The sequence below is a fragment of the Sceloporus occidentalis genome, unplaced genomic scaffold (assembly GCF_023333645.1).
Source record: "Sceloporus occidentalis isolate IW3139 unplaced genomic scaffold, rSceOcc1.0.p SCAF_4, whole genome shotgun sequence".
Lineage (NCBI taxonomy): Eukaryota > Metazoa > Chordata > Lepidosauria > Squamata > Phrynosomatidae > Sceloporus > Sceloporus occidentalis.
The window spans coordinates 11,313,071-11,331,934 of NW_028316984.1; the positions used below are offsets into that span (position 1 = coordinate 11,313,071).

At 39.5% G+C, this 18,864-nt stretch overlaps 1 protein-coding gene across 4 annotated transcripts; it reads right to left on the reverse strand.

Annotated features, from left to right (window-relative positions):
- Positions 1–608: 608 nt before the first annotated feature.
- On the reverse strand, positions 609–18,331 carry C1D (C1D nuclear receptor corepressor). Of its 4 annotated transcripts, XR_016280835.1 has the most exons (6): positions 18,061–18,183; positions 11,534–11,680; positions 10,422–10,488; positions 9,967–10,022; positions 5,487–5,613; positions 1,268–1,351 (listed from the first exon to the last, which is right to left on the reverse strand). XR_016280835.1 is itself a non-coding variant. In XM_089519210.1 (5 exons), the coding sequence occupies exons 2-5, from the start codon at positions 11,663–11,665 to the stop codon at positions 1,175–1,177; spliced, it is 432 nt and encodes a 143-aa protein (XP_089375336.1). In that variant the 5' UTR covers positions 11,666–11,680; positions 18,250–18,331; the 3' UTR covers positions 609–1,174. The 4 variants fall into 4 exon arrangements, 3 of the variants coding, with proteins under 3 accessions (XP_089375336.1, XP_089375337.1, XP_089375335.1); XM_089519210.1 differs by lacking the exons at positions 5,487–5,613; positions 18,061–18,183 and adding an exon at positions 18,250–18,331 and having other exon boundaries at positions 609–1,351; XM_089519211.1 differs by lacking the exons at positions 5,487–5,613; positions 18,061–18,183 and adding an exon at positions 18,225–18,244 and having other exon boundaries at positions 609–1,351; positions 11,534–11,678.
- Positions 18,332–18,864: the final 533 nt, after the last annotated feature.

The following is an 18,864-nucleotide window of genomic DNA, read 5'->3' on the forward strand; positions in this document are numbered from 1 at the left end:
AACAAGAATGTTTATGATGTATCAGGAATGTAGGTAGGCTGGGAAGTGAAACTGAGCATCAGAAGAGAGCTTCACAGGACTACTCACTATCTAACTAGAAATAACCCAGTTTCATTTTAACTGCTATAGCTCCATCCTATACCCTGGGGTTTGTAGTTTTACAAGGTCTTAAGCCTTTTCTGCCAGTGCTGGTGCCTCATAAAACTGCACATCCCAGGATTCTGTAGGATGGAGCCAGTTAAAGTGGTATCAAACTACATTATTTCTATAGTGTAGATGCACTCTAAGGAGCTCTTCATTTCCTCATATTGTCCAAAAATCAGTTAGATTAGCATTTATTGTATGCCACTGTAGCAACTTTACAAGTGTGTAAACTTTACCTGTATATGACTATTTCATATAGTATTTCAGTCCCAAGTGTAACACCATTCATTAAGTCTCAACACAGATAAAAGTCAGCAGTGGATGATAATGTTTTAGACATTCTAACAATTTGGCCCAGGTTGCTAATACTTAAGCTAGCAACGGGGGGGGGGGGGGGGGGGGGACCACTGCAGTGACAGTAGCAACTAGAAAAGCACTCAATTCAGCTATAGGACCAAGCAACCTTTGATTTACTGGAACTTATTTATTCAAGTAGATATTTAATAAATGTACCTATTCACACACTTTGGTAACTAAGCCGGTTTGTCCTAAGCACACAAACACTGGATGCCAAGACACTGATGTGGCTGAGCATTGGCAGTACAATCTGCAGATTTACCTGTGCTGCTTTTCAGCTCGCTCAAGTATAGATACCGTGTCATGTTTAACAGATCAAGGATGAAAGGAAACAGCAACATGTAATCTAATCCCAAAAGAAGCTTAGGGTAGTGCATACATATTGCCTAACTTGGTAAAAAGCCAAAAACACAAATGTGGAGAGGATCCGGAGGGAAATCCTGCTTGATGTTATTGTTCTTTGTTAAATAAACAAAACTTTATTTTAAATATAGCCTACTGGAAGAGGAAGTGATCAGGATATCTGGACATGAGAAACAATCATGTAGTAACAAATAGCTGACTGACATAACCTTATTTCACCAAAATGCAGTTTCCACTGTCTATAAAACAAGAAAACTTGATTAAAAGATTTTCTTCTCCCTATAGCAATTAGCACAATACTGTAAAAGCCCTAATTTATTTTCTTCTTTTTGGCTGGAACTGGAGTCTTCTTTGCAGACTTGCTGTGAGGTTTGGGTTCGTATAGTGCATTTCGTAGAAATCTTGAAGCAGCACCCTTATCCAGTTTGGCAGCTTTCTTCTTGTCTGTTATCTCTTTCACTCTGTTCATGTATGTTCGTATTCTTTCCTGAAAAATGAGGAAATATTTAAAGCATATATACATAGACATGATTTCCTACCATGGGATAAAGATTCAGAAATTTTTAGATAAACCAGCAAAAGCTGACACCACTGCTTCTTTACATACCCCAGAACTCAACTCCACAGAAAACTGACATTAGTGCAAGTAACCAAGGCAGTTCTCATGTTGGTTCAGTATTTCAAAGTACAACTGATACCTTCAAATGTTTTTTTGTAAAAAAAAAAACTAGTCTCAATTATCAAAGTAATGTTAAGGAGACTTTTTTAATGTTCCTAGTGGATATTCTTATGAACCCCTATATTGCATTTAAGACAGCGATGGGCAACCAATCCAGATTCAGTGGTTGCATCCCATCACTTGATGTGACTGCCCCATTCCCACACCCTCCACCCCACTTCACTTGCCCAACATCTCTATTTTGGCAATTTTTTTAAAAAATGGCTGAATCACACACACACCTTTTAGGGGCCACATAGGGCCATTTTGCCATGTTTGGGGACCTCTCTGGACTTTTCTAAGCTCAAGATATGCTTTTGCCTTAACCAGGAAGTGACTAAAGTCACTATAGATTTGGGTAAAACCAAACCCTTTCACTTAAAGCACGCCACACACATCTTGACCGGTTATGACAAAATAGCCTTACAGATCCCCTAGAGAGTTTTTCAGCTTTCATCAAAAGGAGGGGGGACATCAGAGATTCTTAGGGTGCATATGACATGCAGGCTGTACTTTGCCAATCCTTGATAAGATCACCATTCCCCCAGTCAGATAAACATGCCATCCTTCTGGGCAACTATTTCTATGGAGAAATAGAAAGGTGTGCCATCTGACTAGGTCCCTATGTTATTCAGCCAATTCAGAATGTTTTTTGACCCAAATCTCAGTTGTTACAACTATTAGCTCTCTTAATTTTTTTGAGCAGAAAGCTGTGGAATAAATTAAACAAACACAGTTATGTATTAATTTCCACTTATTGATTAGCTGAATATTTTTTGATATATTGTCCACATGAGTAGAAAGAACATAATGTGTATCATATTAAAGAACTGTTAAATAAAACAAATTGTGGGAGTCTATGATGTAGTATGATGTGCTGCATCTCACACGAAACTTGAGGATGTGAAAAGAAAAAAAGAGCATCTATAAAGAATGAAAGCATGAACTACCAAGGAGGAGCATGGATGTGTAGCCCAAGCTTGCAGGAATAATATAAGGAACGTTAACACTCAAAATGAACTGAGACTAGCTAGGGAAGCAGGAAGCAACAAGAACAGGTTTTTCAAATTCGTGCAAAGCAAGAGAATGTCCAAGGAAATAGCGGGATGCTGCTCAACAACATCAGTAAAATGCTAATAGATCACAATGAAAACACAAAGCTATTATGCTTCAGGGTTTTTCTCACCCCAAAAGAGGACTCCCTCTTGCTTGATGTGCTGCCGTGCATCTGTAAAGACCTTAACAAGGGATCTGGATTGCAAATCATAATAGTTGATAAGGAACTAGTCAGGAATTACCTCAGTGACTTAAATGAGTTTAGATCTGCAGGGCCAGATGAACTGCAACCCATCCTTGCAGAACCACTTGTCATCTTGGAGGATGGGTGAGTTGCTAGTGGACTGGAGAAGAACAAACATTGTCCCTCTCTTCAAAAAAGAGAATCCAGAAAACCACAGGCCTATTAGCCTGATTTCAATACCAGGAAAAATATTATAACGGATTATACATACATACATGTCTTGAAGTATCTTGATGACAATGCAGTGATCAGTAGGAGCCAGCATGGATTTGTTAAGAACAAATCTTGCCAAAATAATCTTTTTTCTTTTTGCTTGGGCCATTATTTTAGTAGATGCTGATAATGCTATGGCTGTCATTTATCTGGATTTAAGCAAAGAATTTGTTAAGTTCCCCTATAACATATTGATTAGCAAACTGACTGAACATGGAATTGATGAAACACTGTCAGATGGATCCACAAGTGGTTGGAAAATCATGCTCAAACAGTTATCATCAATAGCTGCACTTCAAAACTGGAAGGAGGTCTTGAGTGGAGACCTCATGGTTCTGTCTTAGTGCTATTATGCTTTGGCATTTTTTCAGTACTTTAATTCAATTTTTTCAAGTAAGTGGTTCTTTGGGATTAGATGACTGGGTGGAAGGAGTCCTTATCAAGTCTGCAGATGATACAAAACTTGGAGTGGTGGCTAACATATTGGAAGATAGGAACAGAATTCAAAAGGACCTTGATAATCTAGAAAATTGAGCAGAGATTAATAAAATGAAATTCAATAGAAACAAATCCAAAATGTTATATTTAAGCCACAAAAACTAAATGCACAGGATTAGGATGGGGGATACATGGCTCAGCAATACTACATGTAAAAGGAGCTTGGAATTACTCGAACAAGAGCCAGTAGTGTGATGCTGCAGCAAAGAAAGTAAATTATATTTTTGCCTGCTGGTCAGTCCTCTTCTGGAACATTCATTCAGTTCTGGGCACTTCATTTTAAGAAATATATAGACAAGCTGGAACAGGTTCAGAGAAAGAGGAATGGAGAACAAAATCTATGAGGAAAGAAGCTGGGCATGTATACCTTGGTGAAGAGAAGGTTGAGGGCTGGTATGGCTGCACTCTTTAAATGCTATCACAGAGAGGAGTAGGCAGGCCTGTTCTCTGCTGCCCAGGATTGGTTTAAAATTACAGGAGGGCAGATTTCTGTAGATCATTAGAAGGAACTTCTTGACAGTAAGAACAATTCAGCAATGGAACCAGTTGCTTAGAATGGTGGTGCGGTCTCCTTCTCTGGATGTTTTCAAAAAGTATCTAGACTTGCTGGGGATTCTTTAGCTAGAGATCCTGAACTGAGCAGGGGCTGGACCCAATGGTTCAATGATTCTATGAAGAATCACATTCATCCAATAGTTTGTCACTGAGCTGTGACAGTCCACAGTATCAGAGAATGTGATGCACCTCTTGCCTATACTTGCAGAGGAGTTTAAAATGGATGGAGGAATTGTGAAAATACCTGTATCTTGAATGTGCTTGGGGCCTAAATGTCTTTCTTTCTTTGAAAGAACAATCTCTACAAACTAAACTCTGGATTTTAATTACACGACTCTTTTGTATTTTAAAACTTTGTAAAAGTTAAGCATGTAACAATATAACCATGTTTTCAGTTATCATGAAACAGGGTTGATCTGTTACCTGAATTTCCTTGGTTTTGGCTACAGTTCCAAATATATATGTAACTTATGGTAAACTAAAATGAAAGATTTTTTTTCTTTGTGGATTTTCCTTGCTTTTTGAAATATAGAAATCCATAAAATTAATCTGAAATTGTATAGCTATTAGTAATAAAGCAAACAGTAAACAATAATATAACCTGGATCCCAACTAGTTCAAACTGTATCTCTAAAAACTACACAAAGGAGCTGCTATTGTTATTTAAGCCCATTTCTAAAAAGAGCAGATCCCACATACTGCTAGTGTGTTACTCATACTCAAAGTAGTATGTTAGTATGGTATTTAATGCTGCCTCCAAGGAAACATACTAGGTGACCAGAAGTACTCTGCCAAAAGCTAGCCCTACCTGAGAGAGGTGTGTGTGTGTGTGTGTGTGTGTGTGTGTGTGTGTATGTTAGAAAAGCAAAATGTTTTCATCCTACAGTTGGCACTCTTCACTATCCAGTCTGATAAAAGGTATAAATAGAGCCAGTGTGGTTTAGTGGTTTGAATGTTGGATAACAACTCTGGAGATTAGGGTTCAAATCCCCACATGGCCATGGAAAGTCTTGTGCAAGTCACACACTCCCAGCCACAGAAAACCCTGTGATAGGTTTGTCTAAGGGTCCCTATAAAGGCACAAAACAACAACAATATGAGAATGAAAGTTTTCAGGAAGCTGAATTGAGAAACAAAACCAGTGAACAGCAGCAGTAAATAAATGGGATAACCAAAAGAGGGAAAACACAGCATACACCAATCTTTTTTGGGGGCAGGGCAGGGGGTTTAACATGAAAACTTATCAACCATAACTAGTTGGGTTGGACTGAAAAAATACACCTTATTCTGTCACAGGTTTCCAGTACACTAGAGTTTGTACATAAAACAATAGCATACCAGTGAAGCCTAATGACATGTTGAGTTTTGGGCACATTGACAGTGGCAGCATTTAAAGGGCCATTCAATGAAGTTAGTTCCTTGGTGTCATCTGAAGTAGCATATCCCACACGAAACCTGTGGAGAACTATAATAATAATAATAAATAATAAAACCTTTATTTGTAGCCCACTTTTCTGTAACTAGACAATCAAAGTGGCTCACAACTATGTTCTGTTTACCATTAATACGTAATTCAAACTTCCTGTCTACAGTATAAATAAGGTAAAAGGTAAAGGTAGTCCCTTGGCATGAATGTCTAGTTGTAACTGACTGTCAGGGGTGGTGCTCGTCTCCGTTACTAAGCCAAAGAGCCAGTGTGGTCTGAGGACTATTCCAGTGGTCATGTGTCCAGCATGACTGCACCAAATGCTGTTTACCTTCCCACCGAAGTGGTACCTATTTATCTAATTGCATTTGCAAGCTTTTGAATGGCTAGGATGGCAGAAGATGGGACTAGTAACAGGAGCTCACTCCATCATGCAGCACCTGGACCTCCAACCTCCAACCTTCCGATCATCAGAATTTGCATCTTAACCACTAAGCCACTGCATCCCTGAATAATGAATAAGACAACAAGTCTTATTCATTATTCAGGGATTGTTGTACATCCTAAGCTAGCTGGATATTGTTATATTGTTGATTGTTGATTGCATTGATTGTATTGGTGATTGCTATTTTAATGTATATTTACTGTGTTTTACTGTGTTTTATCTTGTAACGGCACTTCTTGTAACCCGCCTTGATCTGAGGAAAGGCGGGCTATAAATAAATAATTTATTTATTAATTAAGTCAATTTGAGGCCGCTCCCAGGAGCTCACACATACTTCAGGGGGTTGATCCTTCAGAAAGACCTTTTGGAGAAACGTTGGTGTAAATGGTGCAATAATGTTCCCCCCCCACTACTCCAAAGCACTTCCTTTTGTGAGAAGAAAAAGGGCATGTAAGGCTCCACCTTAGGCAGCAAAATAGATAAGCACAGATCTGTCAAGAAAATTTCCCAAATTATGGGTACATAGACTTCTTGTTCATATCAAAACAAGATTTGATTCAGCGAATAAAGATGCTGTGTGAAACCCCACTCCCCCCCCCACCCTGATTATTGAAAACACCCATGAGAACAAATGTCAGGTTCTATATGCTGGTGGCTGCATTTACCCAGAATTCTTAACTATGATTTTGCAGAGGGAAGGGGTCATTTCCTTCACATACAAGTCCCTTCCAAACCCCCAAGTGGCCACACAGCTCCTCCTGACTCAACAAAGCTCCATTCCTATTATCAGAAAACTCTGTGATCTATGCTCGCTGCTATTATTTTATGATGGAAATGGTTAATTTGTTTAATCGAAGTATCATTGTTATTGTTTGTGTTTTTATACTTGTATTTTGTATGCATTTTATTGGATGTAATCCCACCTCGATCTGCAGGGAGAGGCGGGAAATATAAATAATTTATTAATATATTATTATTGAAATAATGCAATATCACTTCTGCTTCCAGGAAGTTTTGGGAGGGATTGGGGGAGCGTAGTAGTGGACAAGACAACCTACCATGCAAAAGGCTTCACTGGGGTTTGTACACATAGTGCTAGATCATGGTTTAGTGCAGCCTTTCTCAAATAGTGGGGCGGGCCCCCCGGGGGGGGGCGCGAGGCTCCGTAAAGGGGGGCGCGAGGCTCTGTTATGCAGAGGTGTACTTATAACAATTTTATAGACAAATGATACTATTTACAGTCACGCGGGAGGCGCGAAATGTTTTCTTCTTCCTAGGGGGGGCATGACAGAAAATAATTGAGAAGCACTGGTTTAGTGTTATGTATGATCGGCAACAGTACAGGTAAAAAGAATGGACAGACGGACAGGGAATGAAATAGCCTGAATGAGAAACATCATTGCACAAATCACATATTAGTTTTTCAAACATAATGGAATTCTGTCATAAGTACCAAAAGGTAAGAAAGCAGCAACTAATGACAGATCTTCCATATGCATATCATTCTAGCCTTCAGAAAGAAACAGCATCCATTTCCATCACATATCCCACCAAGTGTTCATTTTATTGTGTTTATAAGAAACGAGAAAAACTCCTCCTTCTATGGCAAGTTCACACTCTCATAGGCTTGAGATTTTCTACACTAAATGTATTTACTATAGGCTCCCATGACACATTTTTCCTACTGGCACAGCTTCAGAAGAAGTAAAAATAGAATAGGGATTTGATTCTGATAAGAGCTTGAATCAATCCATTTTTCTTTTCAAACAAATGTTCATAGTTGAATATGTACAGACATGGGACTAAATTGCCAGTTTTCTTAACAATTACTTTTGTTTATCATCTTCACTTAAAGGTGCATACCTTATTATAATAGCATTGCTACATATGTGTATAATGCATATAACACAAAAAATTCTGATTGACAACCACAGATTTGATCTGTAGTTTTTCTATTCTCTGAGCTAAATCAAACTCAGCAGAATTTCCACGATATCCACTCTTAACATACTATATTCATGTATCTAAATGGATTATAAAGACAAACGGAAAAGATTTATTATAGGCAATAAATATGTCACTAATGCAGAATTACTGGACAGTACACATACAACTAGTGCCAAAAAAGCTTTTAGCTTTGTTGCCGAACTGGATTCTTTACTGCTGAGAAAATGAATTAATGGAAGGATTGGAAAAGGGGAGGGAGATCTTTCCCGTCTTTGCTAGTAAATCAACCACATGATACTTTTAAAGTCATACAGGAGTAAGAAAAGGTAGCCTCGGAGATTAACACTAGTCCAAGTATTTATAGGAAAACACACTGTACTGGAAGTTATAAATAATTATGAGACATGTAACATTTTTCCATTCCTTAAGTGAAAAGCTGGTTGGCACAAAATTTCAGCCTCAGAAGGAGAAAGTATTGTTTTGTTTTAACTTGGAACCCTTTTAAAACTGCACTGAGACAAAAACCTACTTTCAGACAGACAATTTTATTTTGAACAAAAATACACATTAGAATTCCCAGTTAGGAAGATGAGCACATCATGTGGGCTGCATTCAATGGCATCTTTGCTTTTTTAGAAACTGTTTTTGCGCATGAGAACTGCACTGATATCTTTTCTCACTTGAGTCCCCCTCATCCCTCCCAAAAAAGCAATTTCTGAGGGGGTAGTATCACAGATAGGACTCATGTGGATGGCTACAAGCTGTAGATAGGATATGGTGTTAGCCAGCAAAAATCAGGCAACCCAAGTTGCTTTAGTACTTTCCTCTAAATTAAGCCATCATTGGTTAACAATGTCAGGAAAATGGAAGCCACAACCTTTGAAAGTTTGTCCTGCAATACAACTGTTTCTAGGACTGACTGAAATTCAAGGCTTATGCATTCCAACAGAGTCAGAAGCCAGGCGGTTTGCATGCTCCAGAAATGTAATCTACTGGGGGAAATTTCCAGGTTAAATGTGCACATGCAGCATTTGTACATTTACCACATTCCAAAACCATACAATGGTTCAGTCCCAGCCTGGGCCACATGGACACATCTTAGGAGAGCTATGTAATAAGAGGCTTAGTATATTTCACTTTTGATGTGGAGCAGAGGTGTGTTTACTTTCCACATGGTTGGTGTGAGATACTCAACGTTTACTGGCTGAGGATGGTGGGTTCAGTCTCAATCAGTGATCCACCACACACCCACTCCTTTGGTTTCAGTGCCCAAATCCAGTGAGACATGACTACCGCTTAGGTGACCTCTCTTAAATTATTATTGCATGCAGTGTTCACATCACAATTTTTTTATGATCAAATCTATAAATTCAATCCATTTTTTTTCTGGATCAACCCAGAATGAAAGCAGAAAAAGAAAAGTGGGTTGTTCAGATCAGATCTGCATCTGCAGCAAACTTCACAGTATCCTGATCAGGTAAAGTGGATTGTATCAGGAAGTAGGGTGTATGATAGGAAAACATTTTTCTGTTCATGAAAAAACCCTCACTACACATGGAACTAGAACATCAAGGTAAATGTGGCATTTCTACATTGGAAAGGGTGTGTGTGTGAGTCACTTATTATGTTGTTGTGTGATTTGAGGCTGTTGCCAACTTATGGCAACCTTTACATAGCGTTTTCTTGATAATTTGTTCAGAGAGAATTTTCTAGTGCCTTTCTCTGAGGCTGAGAGAGTGTGACTTCCCCAAGGTCTCCCACTGGGTTTCCATGGCAGACTGGGGATTTGAACCTTGTTCTCCCAGAACTGTAGTCCCACACTCAAACTACTACACCACACTGGCTCCCTTATTATTCATTATGGGAATATAAAATTATCACATTTTTACCATGCAGAAACTACTGGTCCCTCCCTGAAGACCCAATCAAAATATTAAGTTCAGAATTAATACTGTTAAAGCACTTGTCTCAGCAAGATGAAATTTTGCCCTGAATCTTACCAATTCTTTTTTCACTGGGTGCTCCTTTGGATTAATTCCTTGAGTGGCCAGGTAAACTGCAAAATGAAATATTTTTAAAATTAGATATTAGCAATAAAATCCCAGGTACACATATAACAGACAACTATCAAGACTGGAAAATTGCTAGACTAACTCTAAACCATACTAATTTCAATATAAAATGATTGATACTAAAGAGGATTCAGTGCTCTATAAAAGTAGAGGGGTATGGGAGGGGAACCAAAAAACAAGAAAAAGGAGCTTGATCAACAATTATGAAATGGTGAAAGCTTATATAATAAAGCTTTTATTTTGCTATCATTTATAAAAGTATAGTAAAATAGTTTTCAAAAACTGGATGAAATAGTAACTAGTTGCAGCATTACATATTGAAATATTCAGTAACATAAGGAACTACTCATTACTGCTATGAATGTCTTACTTGGCATACTCACCCCAAAACATTGAATTCAATGTGTAAGCAGACACTAAATCTAATTTTGCTTGCTCAAGAGGATCCAGCTAAATCCAGAAAGAGAAAATCAACATCATGTGAACTTTATTACATTTAACCAAACCCCAACAGCAGCTTACAGCAATACCATACACTGCAAAGAAGTGGTGGAAGAGACTGAAGCCGAGAGGCAGTTTGTGGCTAAGGTGACATTCAAACAGGGCTTTTCCATTTCTAGCCATTAGGCCATATGTACCAGCTAATATATAGTTCTCACATGTGCCATTTCTCACATGTCCCAGCTAATATATACAGATCCTGGTAGTGATACAAGGAGGCAGTGCCACATACCAACTGAGTTTCTTAAGAGTCAACTATGAAAGTTCATAGAGTACATTCTCTTTACAAGTCCTGCGTGGGTTCTGGATCACTGCCACCTTTTATTTTATGTACAATGCATGCAGGAATACTGCGGTTATATACAAAAGGCAGAAACAATTTTTGGCTGTCAAAACCAATCCATCATTTTTTGTTCCTATAGGATTTCCTGGAAACTTAGATTACATGAATGTACACCTTACAAGATTGAACATGGATCCTGTCAAAGGGCTGAGCTGTCAAGATGGTTGTGTTCATAATTTATTCATGGTTGGAAGGCTTCAGAGGAAGGGTGAAATTCCCTGATCTATGAGATTTTTTTTTTTATTTTGCCCCGAAGAAATTACAAATTACATTCTAACTGTTGAAATATATAGATACATGTACAAAGACCTGGGGCAGTATCTTGTGCTGTTATAGGGTGTTGAAAGGGAGAACAAAAAAGATGCTTTGTATGTTCCTTCCTTTATCCATTCTTTATAAGCTGGAAGGGATACTGTATAACAAGATCTTATATTTTAGTACTGGTTTGTTCTACAACTAGTGCCAAAAGATGAAACAAAACAGTCTATTTTGGGGGATGTGGTTAGATACTGAATATTAAATAATAGAACCCTTAACATTTTTTAAAATATATATATTTATAAGCTGTCTGTCCAAACAAGTCCACCAAACACGGCAAACCAGAGATGACTTAAGCAGGCAAAAATTATTGTGCCTTTATTATCTTCTTACCTTCTGGAGAAGTTCGCTTCTAGACACAGACATCATAGTCTTCAACATGTCATCTACAGAACTGACAGACTTCTCAAAGGCGGAAAGATAATCATGAATCTCTGTTGGGTATTTTTCTTCTGTTAGGTCCATATCTGATATGATGTCCTACACATGAGAATAAAGGATAGTTTTCACTTTAGAATAGATGTTTGTTGTTGTTATTGTTGTGTGCCTTCAAGACATTTCTGACTAATGGTGACCCTAAGGCAAACCTAACATGGAGTTTTCTTGGCAAAATTTGTTCAAAGATTTGCTTTTGCCTTCCTCTGAGGAGGAGAGAATGACTTGCAAAGGTCACCTCATGAGTTTCCATGGTGAATCCTGGTCTCCAGCTTTGTGGTCCCAATGCTCAGACCACTACATCACACAGGCTCTCTTTCACTATAGGTACTAAGACATAAAAATAAAACATGAAGGCATGAATCCTACTATTTGACTCAACTAGAGTAGAGCCAATGCATCAGTGTGGTTTACATATGTGTTGACTTACCATTCAACAACTGAAATAATAGGCCTACTCTAATAAGGACTGCCAATAACAATATGATCCAAATTTGTGAAATGACATTAACAGGTTTACAAGCTATTGATGACATCACAGCCATTAGCTTGTGGATTGTGAAGCTACACAAGACAAACTGCTTGATTTTGGAAAGTGGCAGCTTGCAAAGGTATCATCACTTTCATTCTGAACAGGTTTTTATGGCCTAGCAGCTCAAACACTACTTTGGAGCAAGGCTATCACTCTGATATGTTGTGCCCTGGTCATATTCACAATATTTGAAAGTCAGGATAGAGAATATCAACAAATAGAGAATTTGGGGGAATGGAAATGAACGAGGATGAGGAGTCTGGATAAGAATACAAGAAATCTCATTTTTTGATTAACTGAAAATTAATCGAAAAATAATTCAGAATAATTGCTTAGTATGTACCTAGCATCTAATGAAATCTACACATTTGAATATATATTAAAGTTTGATTAAACAATAATGTACTTCTATTAAAAATTATAGTAGAATCTTCTACACTAGTGATTTAAACTGTGATTTAAATAATTAAAATTGTACCTTTTAGATAAGCAATTCAAAAAAAATTATTTAAATCAAATCATCCAGTGACTATAGTACACATCTGAATAGTTGTGTTGTTGTGTGCCTACAAGTCATTTCTGACTTATGGTGACCCTAAGGGAAACCTAACATCGGATTTTCTGGGGCTGAGAGTGTGTGACTTGCCTAAGATCACTCAATGGGTTTCCATGGCCAAGCAGGAAATCATACCCTGATCTCCAGAGTCATAGTCCAACACTCAAACCACTACACAATGCTGGCTCTCATTTGAATAATACCTACAGAAAACACAGGCCCATGTTTTAAATTCTACCAAAAAGAAAACTGAACAACTAAAATTATATTTGCCCCCATTATTTCTCAATAGTAGTTCTATCCAGGCATCATTCAAACTTCTATAATAAACCCAGTAGGGGGTCTAATGTTTAGACAACTGATAGGTTGGATCACTTCAAAAGATATCCTCCACACAGGCAGCAAACATTAAATTTTCTACAACAAGTGACCTACAAGAACTACAAACTGTGTAGCTTTGTTTTAACCGCAAACTCAAAGTCATGATGTTTCACTAACAACCCATCATGTTTCAGTAGCAATTGTTTCGTAAATTGCCACTGTTGATAAAGTAAACATCACTGTTAATATTCTCTGCATTTCATTCCCCTGTGCACTCAGTTTGTATTCACAAACATACACACCCAACCATCTTCACCTGCAGTTTAGGATAACAGTCCATCCGTCTCACAGATTACATTACATAATAAAGATTGCTAGTGTTCTAAGTGCCATAAAACTGTTATTTTTGGCTGCAAACAAGTAACCTCTTTGAATTAATGTGAAATAGGCTTATATGTAGCTATGGAATTGATGCTGCCAAGGGAAAGTAAGACCAAAAGGAGGATTCAGTGTACCTACAAGCACTCCTGGACTCATAGTTTATTCCATTTACTTAATCCCCAAAACCAATTACTTCAAATTATACAAAAAGATACTTCCTGCAACAAGCAGAAACTTGATTTTCTTTTCCTGGCCAAGTTTTTTTTTAACAACACAGTATTGCCAAAACTGAATGTTATTATGTAACCCCCCAAAAAAGTATTTCCATTTTCTCACAGTCATGACACAGTGATCCAAAACACAATGCAGAAATAATCCAGTTTGAGACTGCTTTAACTGCCCTGGCCATGGATGTTTGAATCCACAGTTCAATAAAGAATTATTGCATACTGAGGGATGACTGTATATTCCACCTTTCCTCCAAGGAGCCAAAAAGTGTAGATGGCCATCTTCCTCCCCAATAACTTTACCACAGGAAGTCCAGGCTTATCGGACATGTTAGGGACCAGAGTACTACCAAAAAGTAGAATCAGTTGAAAAGTGGAACACTGTCTTTTTTTAGCTTGCAAATTCAAGATTGAACACTAGATGGTGGCAAGTTGTCTGAGAGAGAAAAAACCAGCATACCTGAGTGAGGAGGGGAAAACATATGCTGCATTGACTGAGAGGGGGGAAATCAGCAGCAGTGGTTGAAAGTGTTTTACAGTTGGCCCTCGGTATCCATGGGGGATCCATTCCGGACCCCCCACCCCGATATCAAAATCTGTGCATGCTCAAGACCCATTATCTTTAATGGCTTCCTTACCTCTCTCCCTTTCCCTCTCCCTCCAAGGCTTCTGCCCTGGCTTGGCTTCAAGGACGTATTGGAGGCAGAGGACTGAGACCTGTCAGCTGGAGGGAGCCAGGGCTGGGGCTTGAGTCTTGGATCCCCCCCCCCTCGAGGCCCAGCATCTGGGATGGAGCCTACAGGCTCTGAGACCCAAGCCCTGGACCCAGAGCTGGTTCCCTCCAGCCAATGGGGCCTCCAGTCTCTGCCTCTACACTGCCCCTGAAGACAAGCTGGAGCCAGAGCAAGCGCCAGCTCCGGGGCCTGAGTTTCGGAGCCTGAAGGCTCTGTCCCAGGTGCTGGGTGGAGGGCTCCAAGACTCAAGCCCTGGCGTAGGCTCCCTCTGGTTGACAGGGCTCCAAACCCCAAAGCCAACCTGGAGCAGAAGTCTCAGTGGAGGAGAGGGGGGGTCTTAACCCCTAAGGTGGTGTGTTTGCATACACACACCGCCATTGGGGACAATGCAGGTTTGCCATCCATGGATGCTCAAATCCGTGCATGGCAAATCCAACGATACCAAAGTCCCACTATAATTTAGATCTGTTGAAACAAAAAAGAAGGTACAGTCTATACAACCTTGATAATATACAACTAATCCAGGCTCATCAATCAAGTGCCATGAGTCACTGGGGTTCTCCCCAGTCCTGATCCAATGCTCTAGCCTATACACCACCCTGTTCCCTGCCTTTTTTTTTAATATAGCATTTTTGCTGTCAAGTTTGCTTTCAAAATTAGTTTCACCAGGGAAATGGCTATCCTTGACCACCCAGTTTTCCTTTTATTTCAGTGAATTACCGTTATGTCTGTCAATTACCAGTTTGTCAGCTTCCAAGATACCAGGAGATTAACATACGAAAGCAAAAAATAATAATAATAATCAGAATACATGTCCTTCACCCATAAAAACAGGCCTCTCTATGTAAAATGCTGTCATGCAAGTGTTTAGAAAATTATAACATAGTACCCATAAATTTACAGCCTCAAATAAAGAAATGGAGACTGTGCACAACAGATAAATTAGAAGCAGGATTAAATCTGCAAAAATCTGATCCTGTGAAAAAGGCCGAAGGATGGACTCTGGGATCTGACCCCCCTTCCCATAAAGTTCTGGCAAAAATGACCAGCAAAAGGTACATCTACACTGCAGAATTAATGCAGTTTGACACCGCTTTAACTGCCATGACTCAATGCTGTAGTTTTGTGAGCTACTCAGCCTTCTCTGTTGAGAGAGATCTGGAGTCTCACAAAACTATAAAGCTCGTGATTCCACAGGATGGAGACATGACAGTTAAAAGTGTCAAACTGCATTAATTCTGCATTGTGGCAGAAGCCCACAGAAACCTCCTTGGGAATTACTAAGCATAGGTCTACTAAATGATCAGATAACAAGGCTGCATCCATACTGCAGAAATAATCCACTTTGACACCACTTTAAGGAGCCCTGGTGGCACAGTGGTTAAAAGCTGGTACTGCAGCCACAACGTTGTAAGTTTGATCCTAGGGGAGGGCTCTATGTCCACAGTCCTCTATCTTTTTGCAGTATTCAGCTTATTGGAGGCAACTGGACTTTAAATTCCCTGGACTTTGAAAATCTCCCTATTGCCGCATGGCCAGGAGGAGGAAGAACCTGTCTGCAACAGATATCCTCCCCAGTACCATCTTTACTATGGACTGAAACAATATGCAGGAATCTAACATCTCTAATGGTTTTTTTTTCTTCTTCTTCTTCTCCTGTTTGGCATGTAACATCTTGCCTGATGAAGAAGGCCATGGAGCTTCGAAAGCTTGCAACAAGTATATTGTGCCTTTTGGTTAGCCAATAAAGGCACCACTGATGGGGTTTTTTTGGATTTGTTAAATAGCCAACTCAGCTACCCCTGCATGTTTTATACATTGTAAACTGCTTAACGAGTGCTAGTTCACTGATAAGTGGTACAGAAATGTACTTGCTATTGCTTTTTAACTGCCACAGCTGTGCTATGGAATTCTGGGACTTGTAGTTTTGTGAGACATTGATCCTTCTCTGTCAGGGAGCTCTAGTGCCACAACAAACTATAGATCCCAGAATTCTATAGCATTGTGCCACAGCAATTAAAGCGGTGTCACGTTGGATTTTTTTTCTGCAGTGTGGATGCAGTCTAAACTACCCATAGTATTGAGTTCTCCCAGGAAAAACAACAAAAGCTGACTTGGGAGCAAGTCACTCTGGAGCAGGGCAAACACATGTTCTCACCACAAAAGAGGACCAAGGCACCACAAGATATAGGACATTCAAGAAAAATGACAAGCATTACACAATAAAAGCTAAAAAATACACTCATATGTAAATGTAAACCCATGTTCCTAGTCATGCTCAAAATGGAGGCCCCTTTGAAACTCCTCCTGGAAAGAAGGGTGAGATGTAGGGCATGTCTTGGAAAAGGAGGACTTATGTGATTTCTCCCAAGTATGTAAGAAGTCACCTGCACTTCTAAGATTTTTAAGGTTTGTTGTCCTGTGCCTTTAAGTGACTTATGGTGACTCTATCATGGGTTTCCCTTGTCAGGTTTCTTCAAAGGGGGTTCACCAGGGCCATCCTCTGAGGAGGCTGAGAGTGTGTGACTCCCCCAAGGGTCACCCAGTGGGCTTCCATGGTGGAGCAGGGATCTGAACCCCATTTCCCAGAGTCGCTGTCCAGCCCTCAAACTACTACACCACACTGGCTCTGTTGTTGTTGGCCAACAGAAATGCACAATATACTACTTGCAAGCTTTCAAAGCTCAGGGGCTTCTTCATCAGGCAAGATGATACAAACCAAACAGGAGAAGAAGAAAAACAACTGGAGATGTTAAACAGATGCTTGCATGTTGTTTCAGTCCTTAGTAAAGATGGTATATTGGGAGGCAGGCTTCTCCTCCTTCTGGCCATGCTGGCAATAGGGATATTTTCAAAGTCCAGGAAATTTAAAGTCCATTTGCATCTCAACAGGGAACCCTCTTTGGCAATCCAATATGTCTCCACTCCAATGACTCTGCAACATGTACTGTATATTGTGCATTTTAATTGGCCAATAAAGGTATCAGTGGTGGATTCTTGTTTGTATTTGTTAAATGGCTGGGACTTCAACCAAGGTAAAACAATTTCTTCTTTTTCTTAAATTTGGACTGAATTTGCATGTTTTACCTCTACACCACCAAAATGTTCCTGATGCAAAAACATGGAGACTTCTTGATGAATCCATTGTTCTTTTCCTACAAAGAGGTTTGTGACCTCACTAGAATGAAGACATATTGGATTGCAAAAAAGGGTTCCCTGTTGAGATGCAAATGGACTTTATAGTTCTTGGACTTTGAAAATCTCCCTATTGCTGCAGGGCCAGAAGGAGAAGGAGCCTGCCTGCAAAAGATATCCCATCATATCATCTTTGCCAAGGACTGAAACAACATAAAGGCATCTGACAAACATCTCCAATTGTTGTTGTTGTTGTTTTCCCCTCCTGTTTGGTTTGTAACATCTTGCCTGATGAAGAAGCCCATGGAGCTTCGAAAGCTTGCAACCAGTATACTGCGCATTTTAATTGGCCAATAAAGGTATCACTGGTGGATTTCTGTTTGCATTTGTTAAATGGCCAACACAGCTACCCCTACATGGTTTTTTTCCTATTGTTGTTGTTGTTTATATCCCCTAAAGTAGGTAAAACCAACAACAAAAACAAAGTTAATTCCGTGGTCCCTGAAGAACTGGATACCCAGAGTAGAAGCCCTACACACCCTTCCTCCATCATTTCCCCCAGAGAGAGAGACAGATTGGGAAGGGCGAGGGCGATAGGAGGGAAACAGCGCTCTACTAGCATTCCTTCCTTCCCTCCCAGCCGCCATTTTGTTTTCCTGCTCCCCAACCGCCCCCTCCCCCCTATTCGCGAGGGCCTCTTCTTTCCTTGTGTCGCGCGCGCTTCCTACCTGCCGCGTGGAGGCGAATGGGGCGCGTGACGGGGGCGTGGCTTCGCAGGGACCCAACTGACGACTGTGGAAAATGGAGGCCGAGGGGGAGATTAGAAGGAGGGGGAGGAGCTTCCTTTGGCAAATGGCTGCCAGCGCAGGGCTAGAGCTAGAGGCGCTGAGGCAGGGCTCTTCTCCTCTCTATCTTGTCTCCGTCTCCATGTCCTGCCCCTTTTCTTCTTCTTCTTCTTCTTATTATTATTATTATTATTATTATTATTATTTTCCTTTTCTTCATTTCTCTCCCCATAATGGGGCTCATTTAGGACGACAGGAATAAAATAAAAACAGAAATTAAAAAAAAAAACCATAAGCATTACATGAAAGCATTAAACAAACCCCTAGTGGTTTAAACACTGGGCTAGGACTTTGGAGGCCAGGTCCTATTTGTTTGTTTTAATATTATTTTATAATATTATTTATATTTTATAATATTATTTTATATTATTGTTATTATTATTATTTATAAAGTGCTGTATGTTTACACAGTGCTGTCTATATAATAAAACAAAATTGAACCTGCTAATGGCATACATCCTAGAAAATAGAACATAATAAATATTATATTTTATAATA

Excerpts from the sequence above, each read along its gene's own strand:
- C1D (XM_089519209.1), bottom strand. The coding sequence starts at position 18,168 with ATGGCGGCTGGGAGGGAAGGAAGGAATGCTAGTAGAGCGCTGTTTCCC. Across the intron at positions 11,681-18,060 it reads GGGGAAATGATGGAGGAAGG|GACATCATATCAGATATGGA; the intron begins GTGTGTAGGGCT and ends TCTCATGTGTAG. Across the intron at positions 1,352-9,966 it reads ACCCAGTGAAAAAAGAATTG|GAAAGAATACGAACATACAT; the intron begins GTAAGATTCAGG and ends CTCATTTTTCAG.